The sequence below is a fragment of the Denticeps clupeoides genome, chromosome 14 (genome assembly GCF_900700375.1).
Source record: "Denticeps clupeoides chromosome 14, fDenClu1.1, whole genome shotgun sequence".
In the NCBI taxonomy this organism is placed as follows: domain Eukaryota; kingdom Metazoa; phylum Chordata; class Actinopteri; order Clupeiformes; family Denticipitidae; genus Denticeps; species Denticeps clupeoides.
Genome location: NC_041720.1, coordinates 20,480,223 through 20,504,964, shown reverse-complemented (window position 1 = coordinate 20,504,964; position 24,742 = coordinate 20,480,223). Strand labels below are relative to the sequence as shown.

The window sequence follows — 24,742 nt, the reverse complement described above, 5'->3', positions numbered from 1 at the left end:
TCTCATAAGACTAGTCAGGATAGAGGGAAAGATGAATGTACAGAGACATCCTGAATGAAAACCTGCTCCAGAGGGCTCTTGAACTCAGACTCAGGCAACTCTGGACAACTCTGTGAATGTCCTTGAGTTGCCCAGCAAAAGCCCAGTCTTAAAATGGCTGTGCACCGACACTTCCCATCCAACCTGATGGAACTTGACAGATTCTGTAAGTATTGAGCAAAAGTTGTAAATGCTTATGTATTCAGTTTTTTTTATTTTTATAAAATTTGCCAAAACATCAAATAACATCTGAGGGAAAGTGATGTGCTGTGAATACTTTCCAGAGCCCTGTATAGCCCTGTATGAGCCCTGAGTTTCAGCTTTGCCAGATTTTTTCCCATGCAGCACAGTGACCCACAGAGAATGTCTGTGAGGTCATAGTGATGGTCATAGCGATGCTATTCATAATCATCAGATTATGTCAAGATGTCTGGAAGGGGGTACTCCAGGTCTGGGACCGAAGTTTCATGTTCGTTCTGTGTTATTATGTTTCCTGATTGTGTTCACCTGTGTATGATTGTATGAAGATGCCCTGTTCATGTCTGTTTGCCATCGGGTCATTGTTACTTGTCCTGTTCACCATGTATTAAACCCGTTTTGTGACGTCATGCATATGCGTTGTTCTTCTTCTCCATCCAACATTCCAGATCTACTGCGTCACCATGTCAAACCAGCATGACAGTGTATTGTAGTTCAGTGCATTTAACTGACTACTGATGAAAAATTCTATTTCTGCTTGCATGTTTGTCTGAAGGTTGTTGAACTCTCATTGACACAACTCTGTCTCTATACAGCTCTGGAGCACAGACAAATCCATCAGCAGTGATCTGTCCAGGCTGCTGCAGCTCCAGGACTGAATGTGGTGTTTGCAATGTGATGAGGGCATCTGGCACTGTTTTCTTTTCAGATTTTTGCATTTGGGTGACTTAGAGGATCAATGAATAATGAATATGCCAGATGAATCCCAGCATCAACCTGGACAGCCCATTCTCATGGTCATCTCACTGCATATAATACATCATTAATCCCTTCAATCACGCATTTAATCTCTCAGAACCTGGACTGATTTTGATCTCAGACTCGTGTGTGAGCGTGTAATCATCCCATCACATGAAACGGGATGTCCATCTTATCTCTGTATTGTACTTAGATGCAGCATTTTTTAACTGTCCATCTGTGTGTAAACTGAAGTGAAAAATAAAAAAAAGAAAAGAAAGAAAGCACAGCCCCTCCAATCGTGTTTTCTTTTATTGGCCTGACGTTCAGATGTTCAGAATTCAAAGTCTGTGCTTTTTCGTTTTTCTGGGCTTCTTCAGTCTGTGCCCTTCAATAGTGGAGCAAAACATGACGACAACACTAACAGCATCAACAACAACTAAAAAACACCGACCTTCCCACAGGACAACACAGATTAATAAAGATCTAAACCGAGAACTGGCTTGATGAAGCCAATATGCCGTTGCAAGTGTCCGCTATAAATAAATGAACAAACATGAGCTCAGTCTTCATGCCAGAGCAGTTCTCTGAGGGGGTCAGTGCCATGTTACCCATTCGTTTAGAAGCTGCTCCAGAGAAAACAGAGCTCCTCTCGCTGGGTTTCTCACGTTTTTTAGTTGGGGAGAGGATTTACCGCCATTGCCACAGTATGACTGCAGCATTGTGCCTTTTCCTTCCAGGACTTTCTTTCTGACACAAAGTGTGATTTGCCAGAAGAATGCACTCACTAGGCTGGAAAATGTCTATTTATGGGGATCTTTTGGCCTTTTCTTATTGTAGCTGTTGGATGCAGTCTGTTCTCTAACACAGAACAAGACATTATAGCAACAAGACAGAACCTTCATCCCCGTTCTCAGGTAGCTTGCCAGAATTGGATTGGTTGTTTGCTGGGAAATGCCAAATGATCCAAGATCTGGGAAGATCTGATAGTGTTCGTCCTCCCGGAGGCTTCTATATGTGGCCTGGCTTGGACAGGTAGGCGATGAGGGCCACAACAACACCCACGTACACCCCAGTCCCGATGGTAATGGACAGGGCAGCCAGGAACAGGGCTCTTCTGGATGCGATGCTGGCCAGCGGGAAGTCGCCCTTGGTGACAGCTTTACTTGTCTGAAGCACAAAGACAGAGAGAGAGAGAAAATGAAGAGGTCAGACACTAGCATCAAACTGAAGTGTTCTTTTACTGCCAGGACTATTCTTTGAGTCTTATAGGAGGAGATGGGGTAGAGCAGAGAGGGAGGGGTTTTGGTCAATGGGGAGATTAACGCGCTTCGAGGCAGCTCTTCAGGGGCTGATACGGTGGAAATGAAATGCCGCCAAACCAGGCTTTTGCGCACCATCCATATTCAAAGCATTCAATTCAAAAGAGAGGTCTGAAGGAATGTGTACAATGAACCGCATAATGAAAAATGGGTGGTCCTTGAAAAGTCTGGCTTTCGAAAAAAATGTATATTCCTTGTTTCCGTCGTTCCACAGCCTCAGTTTAATATGAAGAAGGATATGCTCCACACTAGCATATTCTGACTTTATCAGAGAAAGTCTCTATACACAGTGCACATCAATCACATGCTGACCCTTGATTCCTGTCAACAGCACAAGGCTCTCCAGAATTTCAGCAGGTAACGTTTTTATTAAACGCAGTGCAAGGAATCCTATAAACTGCAGGAACAGGACAGGCCAAACAATGGCATGTTAAAATGATGACACTATGAAGGGCACTATGGTGAGTGTCATTGTGAGACATTTAATGTTAATGACACAGTGAGTACCATTAAAAATGTGTTATGTTATATGTTCTACATGGAAAAGGAGCCAAAGTCATGGAATCTCTGGTTTAAATTATAAGCATCCTTTTTCTTTCGGCAAAGACTGAAATGGTTCCCACAGACCTGAACACCACACAAAGGTTAAACCAATCAGGGCCAGCTGCCATATTTGTCCATGTGTGAGACTAGAGACTTCTGCAAGTTTGCACTACATCATTTACTATTTCCCAGTCAGTGTTGATTGTGTGTGCTGTAATATCTGCACAACTCTTTAAGGGTCTGTACAGACTTTGCCTTGGGATCTTTAATGTTGTAGTTGATTTGGAGATCTCCTCTAAACCTAGTCATTGTTGACAAAAGAAAAATGATGCATTATCTCTATTGGGTAGCCAAATAGGTGATTTAAAAGTGGTGGGGGGCATCTTGTATGCATACTTCAGAAGTCATGACAGTACAGCCTCATTAGCTCACCCATTGGTTAAAATGGGAGTTTAAATGAGCTGTGGTGGCCTAGAAGTGGCCCCGTAATCGGAAGGTTCTAATCACGAACTGCCAAGGTGCCACTGAGGTCCCCTTGATCAAGGTACCATCCCCTCACACTGCGCGCTGGGCACCTGTCATGGTGCCCACTGATGGGTTGAATGATTAACAGTGCTGGTTTTAGCGATGAACCAGTTAAAACTTTTTCCCATCCGGATGCTAGAAAGGAAGACCTATGCTCTTTCTCTGACAGCTGAGAATGAGATAGGTTGAGGTGGTGGTGAAGAGGTGCTTGAGGAGGTGAGCTGGATTATTAGAGGCAAGCAGGAGACAGGCAGAAGCAAGGGAGTTGAAATAATGATTTTGTCTAGTTCAGATTTAAAGGAACCCAGGGTTCTTTCTTGCCCTGGCCCCTCAGGCAAGCTATTCTAGGCTCTAACTACATGCTGAGAAAAGTTTTTTGTTAGATCTAGAATGTTCCCACACTAGTTTATGACTATGGCCACACTTTTGAAATAAGTATTTGGTTGATCAGACCTGACAGAATGTTGTATATGGGGATTATGTTAACCCTTAATCTTGCAAAAAAATCTGACTAAAAGTTAGTTGTTAATTTGGTTGAAAAATGACACTGGTTTCATTTAATGCAGATATAATGATGTATGGATTTTTATGCATTAAAATGATTTGAAAATAATTAACAAAAATAACAAGCTGTCCTCTTCTCTCCATGGAAGCCAGCTGACAGAAAAGTAAAGTGAATCTAACTGCTAAATAGAGTCTTCAAAAATTGAGGAAATACTATATTTTAAATAAATTTCTGTCCCTTCAGACATTGTGAACCCCACCGATTGGTTGGCCCAGTCTCACACTCCATGTATTTATTCTGTGTACTTGCTGCATTTGCATAGTTACTGAATAATAAAGGTGAGCTATTTATGGCACTAATCCTGATTTTAAGCACTGAGAAATTGACTGCAGAGGAGACATGAATGCTAAATTAAAGAGAAACCAAAGGTGTCTAACTACCTGTTTCCATGACAATAAAATTAGAATACTGAAATAACATCAGTAGATGCCATTGTCATAGCCTGCTGGGAAATCAGCTGAAGGACTAGTTTAAAAGTGCTGCTTCCTCTATAATACGGTTTCATGACCCATCCCATGCTTTTGCATGAAGAACATAAAATTAGAATTAATGAATAGTTTCCCTCCCAAAGTACCAAGTGAGATCTGCAGAGAGGCATCTGTCTGCCAAGGATAGTTGCTTTCTGACTTAATAGCTTTATTAGCTGTGTCTATTAAGGGCATTGCAATTGTTTAATCAATCCAATTCTCCAGTTCAGATGATTAATTAAGTTGTAGCATGATGCTTGTACACCCGAGGCTAAAGATTTCAAGGTTGAAAGTAGAGCACAGAGCTTGAAAAGCATTACAGTGCGATAGTTGCTGAATGACTGAACAGATCCGTTCCTCATCGGAAGACAGCACTATGTTGATGGTATTAAGACTAAGCCCAGATAATGATGAAGACAGATGGATAAAAGTATTCACACTACTAGCACGACTCCCATTGATCCATATGGAAAGGTTGGCTTGTGGCTCACAGCAACTGGACAAAATCCTTTTTTTTAATCAAGAAATGCTGTTTCCACTCACACCCTGATCTGATACTGGATCTTATTAATTGCAAGGTTGCCGAATCCTGAACCGCCAAGGTGCCACTTATCAAGATACTGTCCCCATACACTGCTCACTGGGCACCTGTCATGGCTGCCCACTGCTCACTAAGGTAACCCAGGCCACCCAGATACTGACGACTGGATTATTGTATCTCGCTTCTATCAGGTGCACCTCTGAATGCCATCCAGCCTCTACATCTACATACAGAATGCAGCAGCACAACTGGTTTTCAACCTTCCCAAATTCTCTGCTACGCTTTCTCCACTGGCTTCCAGTACCTGCCCGCATCAGGTTCAACATACTGATGCTGGCCTACAAAGCCAAACGCGTGGTTTCCCCATCCTACCTCAGAGCCTTTATTATAACTCGCACTGCCCTTCGCAGTCTCTGACCCTCCGGTTCAAGATATTCATCTAGACTCTTCTCTGTCTTGGACCCTAGATGGTGGAGTGAACTTCCCCTTGAGGTTAATGTAAATGAAAATGATGGGTTAAAATCAGAGGACACATTTTGTTGTGTGCACCATGTGCTGTGCATCATAATGACAATTCCTTTACTTTCACTTTTTTCACATGGGGTACCAAGACAAAACAGAGCTCAGTGTGATGAATGAAGCACAACTCTTCAGTGAGGGGCAGGCATTCCATATAAAGACACTTTCTCCTTATGGAGCGACACTTGTATATATCTACGCTGCTTTAAGGGATAATGTTGTGAATCACTGTGCATGGTTAACATAGATCTGAACAGACCTCTAAAATATACATTTCATTCTAAGCTTCTGCTTTATTAAATTTTACACATGGATTATATATGACTCACTGTCCCAGGCGGGGGAATGAACAGAGGATTTAATCAGTGGAAAATTTGACTATATAATCAAATAGACATGGAGGTAATTGATTCAAGCATTTTTGTGTTATTACATTACAATATGCGAGCAGATTCTTACTTTTCATGGAAATCTAGGAAAGCACATTGGGAACTGTACACAGTTTACGTCACATTTACATCATATGAAAAAAAAAAACATGCTGCTGGGAGGATGGCATTGTCACAATACACATGATTACTAGTTTGCATTATTCATGGCCTGGGTTGATAAGCCTCTGAATGCTTCCAGAGAGGAACATAAAACTAAAAGCACCATCAGTGGTGCTATGCTTATTTGCATGGTTCAACTGGGACCATGGGTCTTGGAATGAACAGTAAGGGAAGCATAGAACACTGTAAACACACACACACACACACACACACACACACACATCTTTGGGTAAAGAAAGGGTAAATATGCAGCATGTACTTTAAATGCACAACTGTTTACATGCAAAAACCTCAATGCCTGAACCTAAATTTAACCCCAGCAGGGTTAAATGAACTTTCCCCTTTTCACTTCCCGCCCTGGGACCTGTAAAATAGCCCCATGAGGAACTTTTTAAACTGTTGCATAATTTTGTGAAATATCTCTTTTCATACCACTAGTTCTGTGTACCGTTTTTCAATACATTACACTCCCACAAGGTATCCAGGTACCCTAACACAGGTTTTCACGTATATAGCTTACATTATGCCATCTGCATTAGGTACAGGTTGAATAAAAAATGTACATTACATATGACTGACCTAATAGCCACAATAATTGTGGAAATGGACATTATACCTTATTTTACGCTTATTTTAATTATAATTGTACTGTCCCTTTGTTAGGACTATCTGGCATCCTGCCCTGGTTGAGTCCCTGTCCAGTGTCTTGGGATAATCCTGACTAACAGGACTTAAGGATGCTGACTGAGTGAAGTGTGTGAACAACGCAGGGAAAGATAAGGAATCCTGCATCATTCATGCCCTTAATCTAGCACATGAGACTTACATCTGGACATTGTGACTATCAGAATGTATGATGTGATGTTATGAGGTACTCACTGCCCTTACTCACTTAAAGATTGTCACATGTGATACACAGCAGCACAGCACACGGTGAACAGTGAAAATTTGTCCTCTGCATTCAACCCATCACCCTGAGTGAGCAGTGCGTGGGGACGGTTCTTTGCTCAGTGACACCTCAGTGGCACCTTGACAGATCAGGATTCGATCCGGCAACCTTCTGATTACGGGGCCGCTTCCTTAACCGCTAGGCCACAACTGCCTCACTTGGGCAAACATGAAATATCCAAAAGAACTAGCAAAGATCTGTCGGAAGTCAATAGCAATTTACTCTGCACATTGTGTGCAATTTAACCGAATATCAGGGAGAATTCCATAAACATGACCCACCTTTACAGTCAATCTAATGTCAACATAGACTCTGAGATATGATTGTGTTTGTTGAAAGCACACACACACACACTGACACACACACAAAGTGAGGGGAAGTATAAATAGATAATTTATGGGTTGAATCTGAAAAGGCACTTTCTTTATTTGTCAATCTTCCACAAATGTGACTTCAGTCTTTCTGGGTTTGATTACACCGGTTTGTGGTTTGTTTGAAATGTGAAATGTCAGACAAAAAGGAGACTAAAGTGCAGAACCTCAATTTAATGAGTAAGCCTCATAAATGATCCTGCAGGCTGTATGGCTTTAACTGATTCTCTGTGCTTATCACGTGCCTGTTCGAGAAAGATCAGTAAGAACTGGACTGGAGGTCAGAATTGAAATTGAAAGTGACTGTGTTTGTCGCTGTGATACACAGAACAAATCGTTCCTCTGCTTTTAACGCACCATCGCTTGTGAGCAGTGGGCAGCCGTGACCGGCAGCCAGGGACCAGTGTGTGTGGGCAGCACCTTGCTCGAGGGGACCTCAGATGCACTTTGAACCCTCCAACCTTCCAGTTACGAGTCCGACACCTTAGCCACTAGGCAACCAGTGCTGGTGAATATCCATGAACATCATAGAGCAGAGTGCAATAGGTAATGGAGATGTGTCACCTGGAAATGAATCTTTACATTTACATTTACATTAATTTATTTGATTCTACTGGACACCGTGGGTGAACCTTGATTTTCATTAGAGGTGTGAATCTTAGAATCCAGTCATGATGATAATTATCACGGTTTGCATTAGTATTATTAGTCATGGGATTAGATGGTTTGGGAGTATATTTGTGGCCTTGAGATAAGAAAAGAGTAAAAATCCATTCCACTGTTCTGTGGTGTGAAAGAGGAGCTTCCCCAGACTTTTTTTTAGTCCTCTGTCAGATGATGATGAAAAGATGGGCCTGTCCACCTCGACAAAGCAGTAAAAATAACAGTAAAGACATCTGCTTAAAACACACACTTGTCATGTTCAGAGACGTTGAGATGATGTTCAGAGAACATTGTTATGTTGAGATAATGTTTGTAATAATGTAAAATGAAATAATGTGTTTAAAATTTTGGTGTTAGAATTTTCCATCATAATAAGTAGCAAACTATTGTTTACACTCCTTGGGCCTGTTTCGGTGTAAAATTCACAGTACGGCAAGTTTCACGCTATTCATGAAACAGGTGTAACTGTGCCGATCCGTGTGTAGCCACGCACTTTGCAACAGAAAGAACAGAAGGTGGCAAAGAGGAGGAATGTACATAGTGAAAAATTAATGGTAGCCATATGCATGTCTGTACTAATAGAACTAACTATGCAACCTATATTCTCTCAATTCCATAAGTTGATAAAGAAAACTAATTAATTATGTATTAAGCATAACTGTCAACACAACAGGTGGCACAGCTGGAGAAAACATTTACATTTACAGCATTTACCAGACGCCCTTATAGTTACAGGGACAGTCCCCCCCTGGAGACACTCAGGGTTAAGTGTCTTGCTCAGGGACACGATGGTAGTACGTGGGATTTGAACCTGGGTCTTCTGGTTCGTAGGCAAGTGTATTACCCACTAGGCTACCACCACCCCTAATGGCGAGGGCTTTTGCCTTCGCTCGGAGAGCAGAGGAGCAGTCGCAGGTGAGAGAGAGCACGGTAATGAAAGACGGTGGTGGGTGATGCCTAGTTCGTTCCCTAGGTCATCAGCTTCAGTGAGTTGTGCATCAAAAGATGGGACGTTCTCAGCAATGGGGACTGCGGGGTGGTTCGGCAACACTGGGGTCAGAAATGAGCAGACGAGGATAATTTGGGAAGTGAGGTCTAGAAACAGGCGGTTGTAAACAAGCGTCAGGAACAAGGTTAGCAAGGTAGGAAGGCTAGCAGCAGCAAGGATAAACCAACGATGAGCAGGCAGCATCTAAGCTGCCTAGGGTTAGGGTTCTATTATGCTGGGTCTTGGTTCTGGTCTCTTCCTCCATTGGCGGCTGTGACAAAAACAAATTTCACCTGAAATCCTTAATATCATTTAAAATGTTTATCAAATTTTCGTTTCTTCTGCTGCAGCATGGGTTCACAATGACAGGAAGTGCGTACGCGATCTGAGATCTCGTCCAAAGAAGACAAATCACGAAAAGGCCATATAAATGATCGTACACCCGTTTTTCTGCTCTACGCACGTACACGTCGTAAGATTCCTGTATACTTTTTGGTCACAGGACGGGTGATCAAACACATCAGGGTCAGAACGAGCAGGTCTGGGGCAAATCCAACGAAGAGTCGGGGGAACAAACCAGTCATCATAGCTGTCAAGTTTTGGATTTGAAAATACAGGAAATTTTCCGGCCAAAACGAGATACTTGACAAGTACGCTGCTATGGCACCTTTTGGTAATTAGCTAGTAGCCTACAACATGCATGCCATGATGCTCAAATGTTCAAACACATTTCAAACCCATTTGATACCGTTTTAGCAAACGTACAGTCGCCCAGCAGTAAGATAGGTAGCTGACGTTATATAGCTAACTGGCCTTTGATGAGTTGAGTAGTTTCGAGTCCGGGAACATGTCAGCTACACGCTTGTTGAAGTCATCATTGTTTTTGGCACACAGCGTTGCCATCTGTACCTCTGCACTTGTGACCTGGTCTGCCTCAGCGGCATTTCTCGTCACGAATGCTGACATCGCCCGGGCATGTTTTTGTGCCTCTAGCCCGCGCTTGTGCTAGGCGGACACATTCCTTCCCCCGGTGCTATTACACGATGCTAAAGTCGCAGTTTCATATCTTACAGGACGCGCGACTGTCCCCCACCCCGCTCTTCTTCAGAAAAATACATTCGGTGTCCCATTGAGCACGGTATTTACTCGAGGGTTTTGGTTTTTGGCAGGAGCGCCTTCCTTCTCTGTCCTGGCGTCCATCATCTGTCTGTTTTTTCTTCTTTCATCAACTCGTCATCTGACCTCACACACTAATCTCACGACAACTGCCACCTACAGTACCTGTAGGAGCTACTGCAGGTGGCACTTATGGCGAGGCTAGTGACAGAGCTCAGATTTTCTTTTTTTAATAACACAGATTAAAATACGGGAGATTTACGGGAAAATTCTAATACGGGAGGACGGCAGGAAAGAAGGGTAAATTACGGGACTTTCCCAGCCAAAATGGGATGGCAGTCATTGTGAGGCAAGGTCAATCAGAAATAGCTGGCAGCACCAGGGGTTTGCGGAGGCATTTAGGAGTTGGTATGTGGTAGTTCTGAGCAGGGGAGAAAGCACGCTGTTTCACTTTTGTATTATGTGTGGGTCCTGGTCTTATCTGTTAATACACCTCCTTGCACATTTTCCCTCAGTGTTAAACATTCATCTGTTCATGTCCCCAGACAGGAACGTGACAGGGCCACAGCACAATGACACTGCTGCCAGCTTGGGTCCAAGGGAGAGGTGGAGCAAAATGTCATGAGATCCTGCCCACATGTCCGCTCTGGCGGCGGGATGGATGACTGTCAGTACTCATAACCGACAGAGAAAGCGGTTGTCCGCCACAGTTCAGCACCACGGGTGTGGACTAGCAGCACCGACTTCATGGCCTTGGGGCTCCACCTTTGATTCGCTGGGACTGGCGGCTCATCGCCGCTTCGTCAGCACCTGCAGTGGTGCAGATAAAAGGAAGCCCCGTAGAAGAGAATGGGGTTGGCAAGCCATCCTCACCTTTATGCCAGCGACCAGACCACAACCTAATCTGGAGGCCCTCTCATGCTCTCTCCCTCTCCCTTTACTCACAGAGCACCTGGACGAGCAACTGTGCCCCCACTACTATTCTTCACCTGAAGACACAAACGACTTGCCTCTCCTGGCATCTTAAAACAGCGTCTTATTACGGCTTGTCGAGGGACGTATTTTAAGGAAGTGTTCAATGTGTTTGGATGCCGAAAGAAAAGAACCCCAATCGTACCAGGGATCTTTGGGATGCCTGGTAAATCTGTTTAAACCAATTCCTGTATGTCAACAGCGGTCCTTTTTTCTGGATCAGTGATAATGCACAAACATCCACAACTTTACCATCATTTTTAATAGCAAAGGCTCCGTGCCATTATGGCCAAAGATGTGTTTATAGTCTGCATAATCAGGTATGATGGGTAGTCTGTAACACATTTTGGATTTGATTTGATTATTGTGGGCCCAATCTGAGATTTTGTAACCATTTTTTGGGGCAATGGGGGACAGGTGGGGCTTTATAACTACCCCCTCACCAAAAGTGGCCATGAAGGAAAAAGTTGGACAACCAATGTTGTGTACTGTCATTTTTCTGCAGGTTTCACAACTTGGGGGGCGTGTTGCATTGTGTGTGCAACACATAAATCTACCCTGTGCCATATTGAGTGACGCCACGCTGACCTTCCAGCGCTGGGAAAGCGCTATTGATTTTTACTCCTTTCCTCAGCAACACTCAATAATGACTTCAAGCCGAGATTGCCATCCTGGTGTTGTCCTGTTGTGCCACTGACATGTTGCTTTGCCTTTCACTGCACAAACACAGATATCACATGCCTTTTGTGCAACAGTCAAGTAGCTTCTTTCCATTTGGATGATAAATTTAAAGGTTGAGTCAGCATCGGCTTTTAGGGTGAAATCAATCAGCTCAAAATGCCATTTCAATCTTTCATCTGACTGAAATGAACTCCACTTGTCAAAAGAGTCGACACAAAACGAAGCTTATATTAGTGTTTGTTGATAGTCTAATAAAAATGTCAATTTGCATTACAGATAAGACGGTACAGTAGGGGACACATTTAGTTAAAGGTATGGCACAGAGGTTCACTGGTCTTGATTAGGGGTGTGTGCATCATTGTGTGGATTCGATGCAACCTATGGTGATGACAAGAGAGTGGTGGATAAAACTAACTGTGTGCAAACACTGTGCAATTCAAGCTGCTTATGTCAGCAGCAAAATGTCCAATATATTGCCTTGTCCATGGGGACATCATTCCAGTGTGTTGTGGTGGAGGATGCGGGATAATATAGGTTTGATAGTGTCGTAGTAGCCTAGTGGGTAACACACTCGCCTATGAACCAGAAGACCCAGGTTCAAATCCCACTTACTACCATTGCGTCCCTGAGCAAGACACTTAACCCTAAATTGCTCCAGGGGGACTGTCCCTGGAACTACTGATCATATGTTGCTCTGGATAAGGGCGTCTGGTAAATAATGTAAATGTAAATGATAAATATAGGTTTTATAATTATTCAGCCAGTCTTTGTGAACATCTACAAAAGGTCAACAAAAATGGCAGTAAATCTGCATTTTATTATTGCCTCAATCTGGCATGTTCTTGAGAATAACTGATATTTTAACCATACATTTTAGATGATCTACTGCTGATATTTTGGAGTGAACAAAAAGGTGAATGTTAAACTGTGACCCCAAAACTATGATAAAAACCGGACCATGGATTTACTGATCCATTCTGCCCCTGATATATTTTTTATGTCAAAGAGTTATTATAGAAAGTTTTCACAGAAACTGCTCCACCATTCCACAAGACCTGATGAGTGTGGAGAGGTGCACCGCTGTCACACAGCTATTACATTTTAGTCAGGAGCTAAAGTAATAGAGGTGAGTCATACTGAAGTTGAAGTGATATTAAATTTTAATACCTCTTCATCACGAAAGGTTAGCGTTGCCAACCATAGCAACAGTTATTCAATATGTCACTACACCTTGGTACTTGACCATTCAAACGTGCAACAACAATCATTGCTGACAGCATCATGAACGCCTCAGAGTGTACAGTATGCAGGGTTTTTTGTTGTCCATTTGCACTGAAAAAAGTGAACCCTGGCTAAACTTATATAATCAATCTGTCACATCTAATATTTTACCATTGATGTAATTTAAATCAAACCTGCTGTTACATTTATATTTACACTTTCGGGGCAGTGGTGGCCTAGCGGTTAAGGAAGCGGCCCTGTAATCAGAAGGTTGCCGGTTCGAATCTGCCAAGGTGCCATTGAGGTGCCACTGAGCAAAGCACCGTCCCCACACACTGCTCCCCGGGCGCCTGTCATAGCTGCCCACTGCTCACTCAGGGTGATGGGTTAAATGCAGAGGGTAAATTTCACTGTGTGCATCATGTGCTGTGCTGCTGTGTATCACATGTGACAATCACTTCACTTTACTTTACTATGGTGTGGAGTTTGAAGACAGATGTCAATTTTATAAATAAAACTTATTTATGAAATGGTATGCATTGTTGATTCTTCATTCGCTCATTGTTACAGCCATTATTACTAGGCCTTCATTTTGGAAGTTCCAATTTAAGGCCTACGGATCCACAGAAAACTCATTGCCATTGTTATGGCAGGAGAAAGAAAGCAAATGTCTAGAAAATTCTTTTTATTTAGTCTACCTGGCTACAAATCTGTTCTTCAAGCATTTATTAACTGCTCCAAGAAATGTACACATACAAAAAAACTGGCTCAACAAAAATTTTAGTAATCTGTCACACGTAATATTTTAGCATGTAAATAAACCCAACAAACCTGCTGTCAAAAGCATTATAGTAAAGTAAAAAAAATCTATTCACCCATAAGAATAAATTCAACAACTTTGTTAAAAAGAGCAAACTAATATTTTTAACTGCTGGAATGATAAACACATTACACAAATGACAATTATGTTTTTTTCAGTGCAAAATCCTGCCTGTTTAAGCCACTACCATCTTGAAATGCTGAGTTCAAAGATGTCACAGCCCCAGCCCATCTGCCTGGTTCAACTTCTGAGGGACAGTCTGTGTCTTCCAGTCCCTTGCTTTCCTGCCTTGTCCCCTTTATAATAAAACTGTCACGGGTGGGCTGGACATGGCGGTGAAGGAGGACGCAGTCGCACGATCACAGGACAGGGGTTTAATACAGACTTCACAAGACAAGGGAACATTAACACGCACAATGACCCGACGGTGAACAGACACGAACAGGATAGCTTTATACAATTATATAAATAGACAGCAGGTGAACACGATCAGGGAACATTACACAAGACGAACATGAAATTCCGGTCCGGACCCCGGATCCGGAATCAACCCCTGCCGGTCCGGATCATGACAAAAACTAATATTACACTTTTATCTGTGTCCTTTGTCCCCCCTGCTGTGATTAGCTAAGTCTGATTTATGATGCCCACTTTAGTATGTAAAAAGGTCCAGTAGTAATATGAGCGATGCCATGTCTCTCACATGCTTTCCTCACATTTACATTAAATTTACCAGAACTACCAATACGAATAACACATTATACCCATATAGACTCAGGATTAACTGTCGTCAATAGTAAGAACTGGAGATCTTGCAAGCTTTTTACTCACTACATAGATCTATGCCGGACCATTTCAAATGCCAGACCATTTGAAGGAGATTTTATAATATAGTAATGGGAATACTGATAAATGTCAAAGAAGAATATCAAAAACAAATATGAATATATGCTTAAATGCCTCATCCAGATATAATTTAAACCTGAAGCGACCAGCTCTTAAATAAGAATATATGTTAGTTAAATACCCGAGAACGGAAAACTAGTCATTATAAACTATTAATGAAATATTTTCTCAGTCAATGTGTTTTCTTTTATGATACTAATAAAATGTAAAGTTTTTCTATGGTTAGCACCAGCAACCTGCATGCGGATGATGATGACGACACCATTGAAAAACTCATCTGGATGTAAAAGTAATGATGCGTACATGGTGTGAAGTTCAAAGTCGAAACATACAATACTCACCCCCTGCGAGAAGTAGAAGGCTGCAATGCCCAGAGGCCAGAAACAGCAGAGCATGGAGAAGATGGCCAGGCCCAGGTGGTCACGTGGTGGGATCACGATGAAGTTGTCCTCGCTCTCGCTGTCACTAGAGCAGTCTGTCTGTTGAGGGAAGTTGGAAAAGACAGCTTTGGTCAGTCTCTCATGCACAGGCTGCTCTGCTGCTTAAAAGGTAACAGCAGTGTCACGTTCATTGAGAACCCAGAATATTTAGAATTCTGACAGTGTGGACTACCAGCAAAGCATCGCCCCAACCATCTGGCAATTTATCAAAAGAAAAACAACACTTCCACATTTTTTGTTGAATGGGATGTTAGTTTACCCTTCAAAAAAGAACAGAAGGGATGCAAGCAGATGGGAAGAAGGGAAAAATAGCTAGCAACATGCCACTATATTGGAGGAAACACTCACATCACATTAATATTGGTCACAGCCAGAAACCACTATCCCATTTTTTTTTTTCATTTGTCCAATCATTACATTTCAGGATTATGCTGATCCATGTCTTGTTGATCCGACAGACCTACTTCTGTAAGCTCCCTGAATTTGCATTAAATTCCCAAATGTGATAAAAAAAAAAAAGATTTCAGCCCATCTGATGTCTGTGGAGATGTCTTTTTCTTTCACTAATGGCTGTCCAGAAGGGAGGGGTATCCTGTCACCATCATAGAACAACCTGACAGGTGCTGATGGATTAGCATCAGCTTCCATCCTCTCCTCGCTGCAAAATGCAAACATGTCCCTCAGTCCCAGCATTTTGGTCACAGGCGTACTGGAAATGAGACACTTTTCCAATTTGTTGCGCTCAATCTCATACCTGTAGGGGAAATGATGTCTGTCTGCAGCCTTTGTGCCTCAAGCTCTGACTGTCAGACGAGATTCATGAGCAATGTGTTGCAATATTGCACACATATTGTACTTATATCTGAACAAAGCACAATGCAGTCAGTCCAAATTGTGTCATGGCTACACGTTTCCGGACAATTCGGGGTCACTATAATCAAAGTGGGGCGAGTAGTATCACTCGACTCTGAGTGTGGGACTCTCAGGGCTTACATAAACATATAAAACAAGAAAGAGATATGATCTTTAATGCTTGCACATGTGAAAAAAGAAATAATGAGCTCTGTTGGTCATCGGGCTCCTCCCTACACTATTTAACAAGCCCCTCACTAAACATGTAGTGCTGCATTCAGTGCCAATTTGAAAATAGTGTCAATAGTGACAATGACATTTTATGTACAGCTGCTCTTTCCAATTTACTTAAAGGTCAAATAATCTTGATAAACATTTAAATTAGGGACTAAAAATTAGGGACAATGTAGTATTAATAAAATAGTTCATAAGAAAGTTTTTAATAAACTAAACTGAAATGACACAATGGCCATAAATGCACACAAACAAAACAAAAGCCCCCCCTAACCTAGGCAGAACCTCAAGTTCAAGTTCAGTTTATTTATAGAGCACCTTTAAACAACCATAAAATTGACAGCTAAGAACAAATACAAGTAATCATAAAACATTTAGAACATAAAGCAATAAAGCATAACTACAGGACATAAAACAATACAAGTACCAAAACTACCCATAAACATCGCATCTTACCCAGTTCAAACTCAACGTCACAGAGAAAAGGTGAGTATTTAACCTTGTTTTAAAAACCTCTAGAGTGGGAGCAGATCTAACATGCCAGGGAAAGTTGCGACCCCAAAGGCCGTATCTCCACAAGTCTTTGGCCTAGTCCTAGTGATGGTCAAAAGCAGCTGATCAGATGACCGAACTTGTCTTGCTGGAATGTAGATGTGGAGAAGGTCACAGAGGTACTGAGGTGCTGACCCGTTTAAAAACAATTAGCAAGATCTTAAACTATATCCTAAACTTCACTTATGGTGATTGGAACCTAAGTAAAAAGTTAAGTTAATAAATACTAAATGAACACATAATTAGAATCCATTGTAAATGAAAAATGAAATGAAATAATTACCAGAAATGGTGGACAACCATAATATGGTCTGTTTTGATGCATGGTCTGTTTTGATCTGTCATACCTAATATTTTAGCAGTGATGTAATGTAAATAAACCAGGTCACAGCAGGATTGGTTGGTTTATTTACATTACATCACTGCTAAAATATTAGATTAGTTAGAATCACTTTTTTCAGTATTCTGGACTAGTGGTCCTGGACTAGACACATGTGTTTACATGTGTGCAGGGTCCTAAACACCAACAGGAGCGGCCTATTAGGTAATGGTGATTAGGACCATTCTATATGTTAGTGGTTCCCACACCCCAATGTCCTGAATTATTGTTGCTTTCCAAATGTCGAGTGTTTGTGCCTCATCCCTCTTTCAACCACATGGCATGGCAAAGGGTAAATGCTCATGGCTAGGCTGTTTGTGGTAACATGACCTCAGTTAGTGCAATACCTTATACCTTATACCTATAGCTATGATGTACATATACATATGATGTGACCACAAGATACACAAAATCAGAAATTAGCCATAGATATTATTGTAATATAGAAAGTGAAGTGATTGTCATTGTGATACACAGCAGCACAGCACATAGTGCACACAACAAAATGTGTCCTCTGCTTTTCACCCATCACCCTTTGTGAGCAGTGGGCAGCCATGACAGTTGACAGGGAGCAGTGTGTGGGGATGGTGCTTTGCTCAGTGGTACCTTGGCGGAAAGGAATTTGAACCGACATCCTTCTCATTATGGGGCCACTTCCTTAACCGCTAGGCCACCACTGCCCCAATATGATATGATATAAGATGTCACATAAGTCAATATACGGATGGAGTCTTGGAAGCATTAAGGTGACTGTCACCGTCACCGCTCTCACAGTCAACTGTAAATAGACGAGGAGGAGGTCGGCGTCCGATATAAACATCCGGTTGCCATCTTGAGTTTTTACCCACTGTAAATTTGTGGTTCGTCCCATTATTGCTAATCGCTGTCTTAGTTGCATTACTTTTGCCCGTACCAACCTTCCTTTTTCGCCTGACTATTCTCTCTGAAACATGAAGACGATTGTGAGAAAATGTATTAATTGGGACATAAAGTCAGGCTCACTTGGACCAGATAGAAAGAGAGACAATGTGTCTATTTATATAATTATCTTGCCAAAACATAAATTAGTCACTAATACCTTACACATATACCTTAACCACCTCACCATGCTCCTCACACAGGATAATTAGCACAGTAATAGATGACCTAGCAATTTGATGCTCAAGAGATGGTTCAGACAGGAGGAGTGTTGTAAGGATGGTGGTGCTGGAGGTGATATGCAGAGTTCACAGGGTCCTGGTTCTTCAGGGAGATGGCCTGCATTCACACCAAGTCTGTCTGGGAAACTGAGGGAAGCTGTTGTGCCCATTTTTTACCAAGCCAAAGAAGCCACTATGCTCCTATGTTCATGCTGTTCCCTTTTTGATGAAGTTTGCAAAATCTTCTTGCAACTTCTTCCAAACATCAGCAGCTGATCAGTGTTCTGATCATTTCCTAAATAGCAGAGTCTATTCATAAAGTTCTATTCAGAGTCTATTCATCTTTCATAAAGTTCTTCCGTGTTTTCCATGAGCTTCACATAGGCATGTCATTGCACATCACAAACGAAAAAGAATAAACTGATATGTATGATATGTAAATGCAGTTTATATTCAACACCGGCGATTCCTGCAAACTGCAAATAAGCAGAGTGAAAAGAAAGCTGCGAACGTTCATGAAATTGCACATAAAGGACACTTAATCGCTACACATAATTGCTATGCTTCATTGATATTGGGATGCGCAGTCATGGACTGTAACAAATGATTGGTTTTCTGGGTCAGACAAGCAAAGTTAAAGCCGACATCTCCAATTCCAGCAGAGTTGAAAGGTCTTGTACATATTCCAGGATCCACGTCTCCTGGACTAGCCTTCCATGTCTCCTGGACTATGCGATATAAAATTGGCCAATAGCTCAATCTGTTCCACTTGCTCAATCGTGATTGGGTACTGACAGCGTGCATAGAAATGACCAGGGGCGGTCAAAGCCCGTTTGTTGCCCTGTGCAAAAAAGTCATTATGATTTTAAAATCACAGAATAAAATCTTGGGAGTCCTGGAGGTGCATTAAATATGAATAGCATAGTGTTATTTAAATATTGGGTAACTCATGGCTATGGATGTTGTTTTTAAGAAGGGGGACCAGAGGGTGTGTTCCAACTTTAGGAGGATCACCCTCCTCAGCCTCCCTGGAAAGGTCTACTCCAAGGTACTGGAGAGGAGGGTCTGGTCGATAGTTGAATCTCGGATTGAGGAGGAGCAATGTGGTTTTCGTCCTGGCCGTGGAACTGTGGACCAGCTCTTTACCCTTGGACTACTATATGGACAGAATTTCTAGGCACAGCCGTGGTGTGGAGGGTGCCGAGTTTGGTGGCAGGAGAATCTCGTCTCTGCTTTTTGTGGATGATGTGGTCCTCCTAGCTCTGACCTTCAGCTCTTGCTGCGTAGGTTCACAGCCGAGTGTGAAGCGGCTGGGATGAGGATCAGCATCTCCAAATCTGAGACCATGGTTCTGACTGGAAAAGGGTGGCTTGCCAACTCCGGGTCAGGAGAGAGGTCCTGCCCCATGTGGAGGAGTTTAAGTATCTCGGAGTCTTGTTCACGAGTGAGGGAAGAAGGGAGCAGGAGATCGACAAGTGGATTGGGGAACCGATCTGTGATGGTGAAGAGGGAGCTGAGCCAGAAAGCAAGGCTCTCGATTTACCAGTGTATCTACGTCCCAATCCTCACCTATGGCCATGAGCTTTGGGTAATGACCAAAAGAACGAAATTGCGGATACAAGTGGCTAAAATGAGTTTCCTCCGTAGGGTGGCCAGGCGCAGCTTTAGAGATAGGGTGAGGAGCTCGGACATTCGGGAGGGACTCGGGAGAGTAGAACCGCTGCTCCTCCACATCGAGAGGAGCCAGTTGAGGTGGTTCAGGCATCTGGTCAGGATGCCTCCTGTATGCCTCCCTGGGGAGGTGTTTCGGGCACGTCCTGCCGACAGGAGGCCCCCGGGTCGACCCAGGACACGCTGGAGAAATTATATCTGGGAACGCCTTGGTGTCCTGATGGAGGAGCTGGTGGAGGTGGCTGTGGAGAGGGCTGTCTGGGATTCCCTACTTGGGATGCTGCCCCCGCGACCCGGACACGGATAAGTGGAGGAAGACGATGAAAACATTCCACTACTGCCAACCATTTGCAAGTATTTTACTTGTGCGCTTCATTTAGAAATAAAACATCATAATTCTTTGTGCACATTCACAAGCCCATTTCTAGTTTGGGTTGAGCAGATTGTATGGATGACAAGAATGGTGCAGTAACCCACATGCAGATGAGGTCTTAATGTAATTGTCTTGATTAAGATGCTGCTACATGGTGTTTAGAAGGGAATAAGTGCCACCAAAAAGAAGCAATTTTCAGTAGTACAGCAGAGCACGTTGGGATGCCTCAGACAGTGCACACACACTCTGAGAAACTGACGAGACTGGAAATAAATCCTGAAAGTATTTTCATCCTATATGATAAAAGTGTTTTTCTCTGACTGACTCGCTGTCTCTATGGACCTCAGTGTCAAAAGTGATGGCAGGCAGTTTGTGCTAAAAATGAAACATGGTTTTAACTTGAGTGCAAGTTAAAGCAAAGTACGCAGTGACTGTAGAATAGGCAAGGAATGCAAAGGAGTGCGGTTTATGAAAAGGCTTTACATAAATAAACATAACATAACTAATGGCATCTGATCCATCAGATTGTGTTAGATGTAGGGCTGGATTTTCTTTGATTTATGGCTGTAGTGTACAGCTTGATAACAACAGATTATTTAAACAGGCTCACCTGTATAGTGACAAACATTTGCAAACGAAAGAATAAATCAACACTCCAGAGACTGGGGTGACAGAGTGACCAGAGATCTCAGAGACCTGTCCTTTTTTCGTACACAAATAAAAACCTGCATATTTCATTAAACTATTTATTTTTTTTATAACAATACTGTTTACTACTATTTTTCACAGACATTTAAGGGTGACAGTAACTATCAAGCTTGATGAATGTGTTACAGGGACGGGGACTTTTTTGTGTTTACTCTGGCAGGCACTTCAGCCTCAGGCAATATTAATATAAATAGCCACCTTTCTATTTTCATAACCATAAAACAGTATCTGAAGAAACACAAGCTTTTGGCCATGTATACAGTCGGGTATATAGTCCCTGGAGCCCTAATGATTCTCTTTGTTTACTTGAGAGAACAGAAACTGCATTTGTACTTGTTTAGTGTGTGTTTCATAGCCTCTGATGTGAATGAAAAGGCGCTCTGGCAGAGCTCTGGCAGCTAAACCCATTAACAGAATAAATCCCATAAGTAAGAGATCTGACTTATTCTACTGACTTATTCTGACAAGGACTTTTTCCCAAAAGAGCCAATTGGCAAAATGCGTTCCTCTGTACCATGGATGTGTCCAAACTCTGTTGCACTCAACGTGCGTCTTCAGCAGTGCAGCCTTTGTGACTATGGTGGACGGGTTTCTGTAGTAAAATGGCTGTTTAATCTCCTTTAGATGTCTCGTACCTATGAAGAAAACAGCAGGGTTTTAATGAGATTAGCGTCACTGTTCTAAATAATTTAGAGGTCTAATTGATTACCCAGTGTGTTCGGTGTGTTCATTAGGAGCAGAGAACACACAGCCGGAGGAAACCGCATTAGGTATTCACGGGCAACGGTGCTATGCGTGAAACATACACTCAGCCACAGACGCCGGGGTGCTAAAGATGACAAAGAGGAGCCCTTCACTCCATCTTCCCTTGCGGAGTGTACTCTGACTGAATAGCGACTGTTGGAAAGAAGAAAAGGACCCTGCTGACAAGATGGGCTCCACAGAGACCTGCTGTTAGCCAGATTGCAGAATGGGACCTTCTGAGATCCTGGATGTGTTAATACAGCCGTTGACTGACAGAATTTGGGGACGGGGGGTGAGCTGTAGCAAAAAAAATAATCTGTCAAAAAAATGCTGACATTAGCATTACAGTATATCAATAGGACCTCTGACAGCATCTTGACGGAATTTTTTGTACATTTTTATCCTTCAGTCAAGCAGATGACTTATTTTTAGTTTTTTGCTATTTACACACAGTATGCGTTTCAGTTGAGGTTTTACACATACGGCACATTTTTGCCTGAAAAACGTAAAACCTGAAACCACTGGCCTTACACAACCAGCCAGCACAGGCTATTTGAAATGTTTCATTTTAATCTTACAAATCATACAGTTGATGCCAAAAGTTTTGAGAGTGACACAAATACTGGTTTTCACAAAGCATTTTATTAGTTTCAAAGGCTTTTATTGACAATTACATCAAGTTTATGCAAAGTCAATATTTGCAGTGTTGGCCCTTTTTTTTCAAGACCTCTGCAATTCGCCCTGGCACGCTGTCAATCAACTTCTGGGCCAAATCCTGACTGATGGTGACCCGTTCCTTCATAATCAGGCCTTGGAATTTGTCAGAATTTTGTTTGTCCATCCGCCTCTTGAGGACTGACCACAAGTTCTCAGATGGATTAAGGTCCGGGGAGCTTCCTGGCCATGGACCCAAAATCTCACTGTTTTCTTCTCTGAGCCACTTAGTCATCACGTTGGCCTTATGGCACGGTGCTCCATCATGCTGGAAAAGGCATTGTTCTTTATGTCATGGTGGCTGGACACGGCGAGGAAGGAGGACGGATGCGCACAACATCATGAGACAGGGGATTTATTACATAGAGCACACGACAGGGGAGACATCACCAAACAACGACCCGACGGCGAAAACACAGGAACGGGGCAGCTTTATAATAACACAGGAGGAACAGAAAACTCCGGTCCGAACCCCAGATCTGGAGTAGCCCTTTACGGACCGGATCCTTACACTTCACCAAACTATTCTTGGTGTCACATGATTCCATCCATGTGACTGGGAGCAACATGGAGATCGACTCGGCTCCTTCTCAACTTGTAAGAATTATCCTGTTCATCTCCTCACCTCTCAACTCTACCCTCTCATCCTGTCCCTTCCCCAATTCAACCTAGAACGCGAACGTCTGAACGTCAACATCCGTGTGGTGTTGCGGCTCACGCAACCTCCTTGCGTCCAATCGCCAACACACTCGCCTATGAACCAGAAGTCAAATCCTACTTACTACCATTGTGTCCCTGAGCAAGACACTTAACCCTAAGTTGCTCCAGGGAGACTGTCCCTGTTACTACTGATTGTAAGTCGCTCTGGATAAGGGTGTCTGATAAATGCTGTAAATGTAAATGTAAATGTAGTAAGTGGGGTTTGATCCTGTGACTTTGTGGTTTTCTGGTTCCTAAGTGAGTGTCTTACTCACTACGCAGATGCTACCCAAATGCACCAGGAGAGATTTCTGGATGGAAGTAGACTGATCTGTTGGCTTTTACGGGGCAGAGAAAGCGTCTATAACAATAAACATTAGGATTTATACTCAATGATCACAATATAGTAATTTACTAAATCATACATGGAATAAGCCGTTATACATCAAGAATATATATTTTTTTCAACTTCATATTTTTTTGTATTGCTTTTGGTTTATTAAATTTGCTATTTTCTTATTAAAATTAAAGAATGTTTAGGACATGCAGGTTCTGGATTCACCTTCTTGGGAGTATATCTACTCTAGCAGTGGAATTTACTGAAATGCAAGGGGGAGCAACCTAAAATCTTGCCTAGGCCTCCATATCTGCTGGCCCTGAACAATATAATAATACAACCATGTTTAAATTATGAAATGGGTTTAACTAAGAGAAAATGTCTCTTTTGTCTGTTCTGCTCGGTGCTGACTGGGTTAAATAGAATTCCATTCATTGCTAAAAAATGAGGGTTGGAGGGGAAATGAAGCGCAGGCACAGGACATTGGAAGAATAAACACAAACCAAACGTCATGAGGGTCAAAAGGTATGAGGGTCAAAAGGTAAGAGAAAGGACTTAAATCAAACCTAGAGGCGTGTGTTGTAAGGACAGGTCCACGTTAATGTGGCACCTACTGGGTGCTGCCTAACGGTTCTTATTGAGTCCTGGTCCATCAAGCCTAATTGATTTAAACTAGGACTAAGCAGGTGATCCCCCAATGCCCCCTGGGCGTCACATCGACTGAAACTTGACTAGACTAAAATGAGCATGGACGTGACTTAAGACTAAGAACTAAAATGACAGCTTGATGCAAAGACTAGTCTAAAACAGGCTGCCAAAAACAACTATAATGCCAACATCCAATCAACAGTTGACCAGTGCCAAGTTAAGTTGATTGTGCGTTTTTTTTATTTTTGAAGGTTTTATTATTCTTTATTGGCAGATGACTCTAACGAAAAAGACTTGAGCTCTGAAGAGAGAAGAGACAGCTCTAAATGGAGGTTTAGGAGATAAAGCCAGGTTTTCTTCACAGTGTGAGCTTCTGAGAGTAGCCTTGAGAGTAAGAGACTCAATAATATCGACATACGTGGAATCCTGACACATCTAGTCAGGCCCCAGAGCATAAACATCAGTATTTGTTGAGAAAAGCACACTGTAGGGTATTCTCACCATGGTAAGGCTAGATATTACACAATTACTGCACAACTCACAGATGCAATGGGATA

At 42.4% G+C, this 24,742-nt stretch overlaps 1 protein-coding gene across 4 annotated transcripts in view; it reads right to left on the bottom strand.

The window, feature by feature from the left end:
* Window positions 1–1,269: 1,269 nt before the first annotated feature.
* Window positions 1,270–24,742, bottom strand: part of syndig1l (synapse differentiation inducing 1-like) — a 35,497-nt gene continuing 12,024 nt past the window's right edge. For all 4 annotated transcript variants that reach the window (XM_029002793.1, XM_029002792.1, XM_029002795.1 and 1 more), the window contains 2 exons: window positions 15,037–15,174; window positions 1,270–2,145 (listed from right to left, as the gene is read on the bottom strand). In XM_029002793.1, coding sequence (XP_028858626.1) covers window positions 1,987–2,145; window positions 15,037–15,174 — 297 coding nt within the window. In that variant the 3' untranslated portion in view covers window positions 1,270–1,986. The remainder of the gene's footprint in view (window positions 2,146–15,036; window positions 15,175–24,742) is intronic.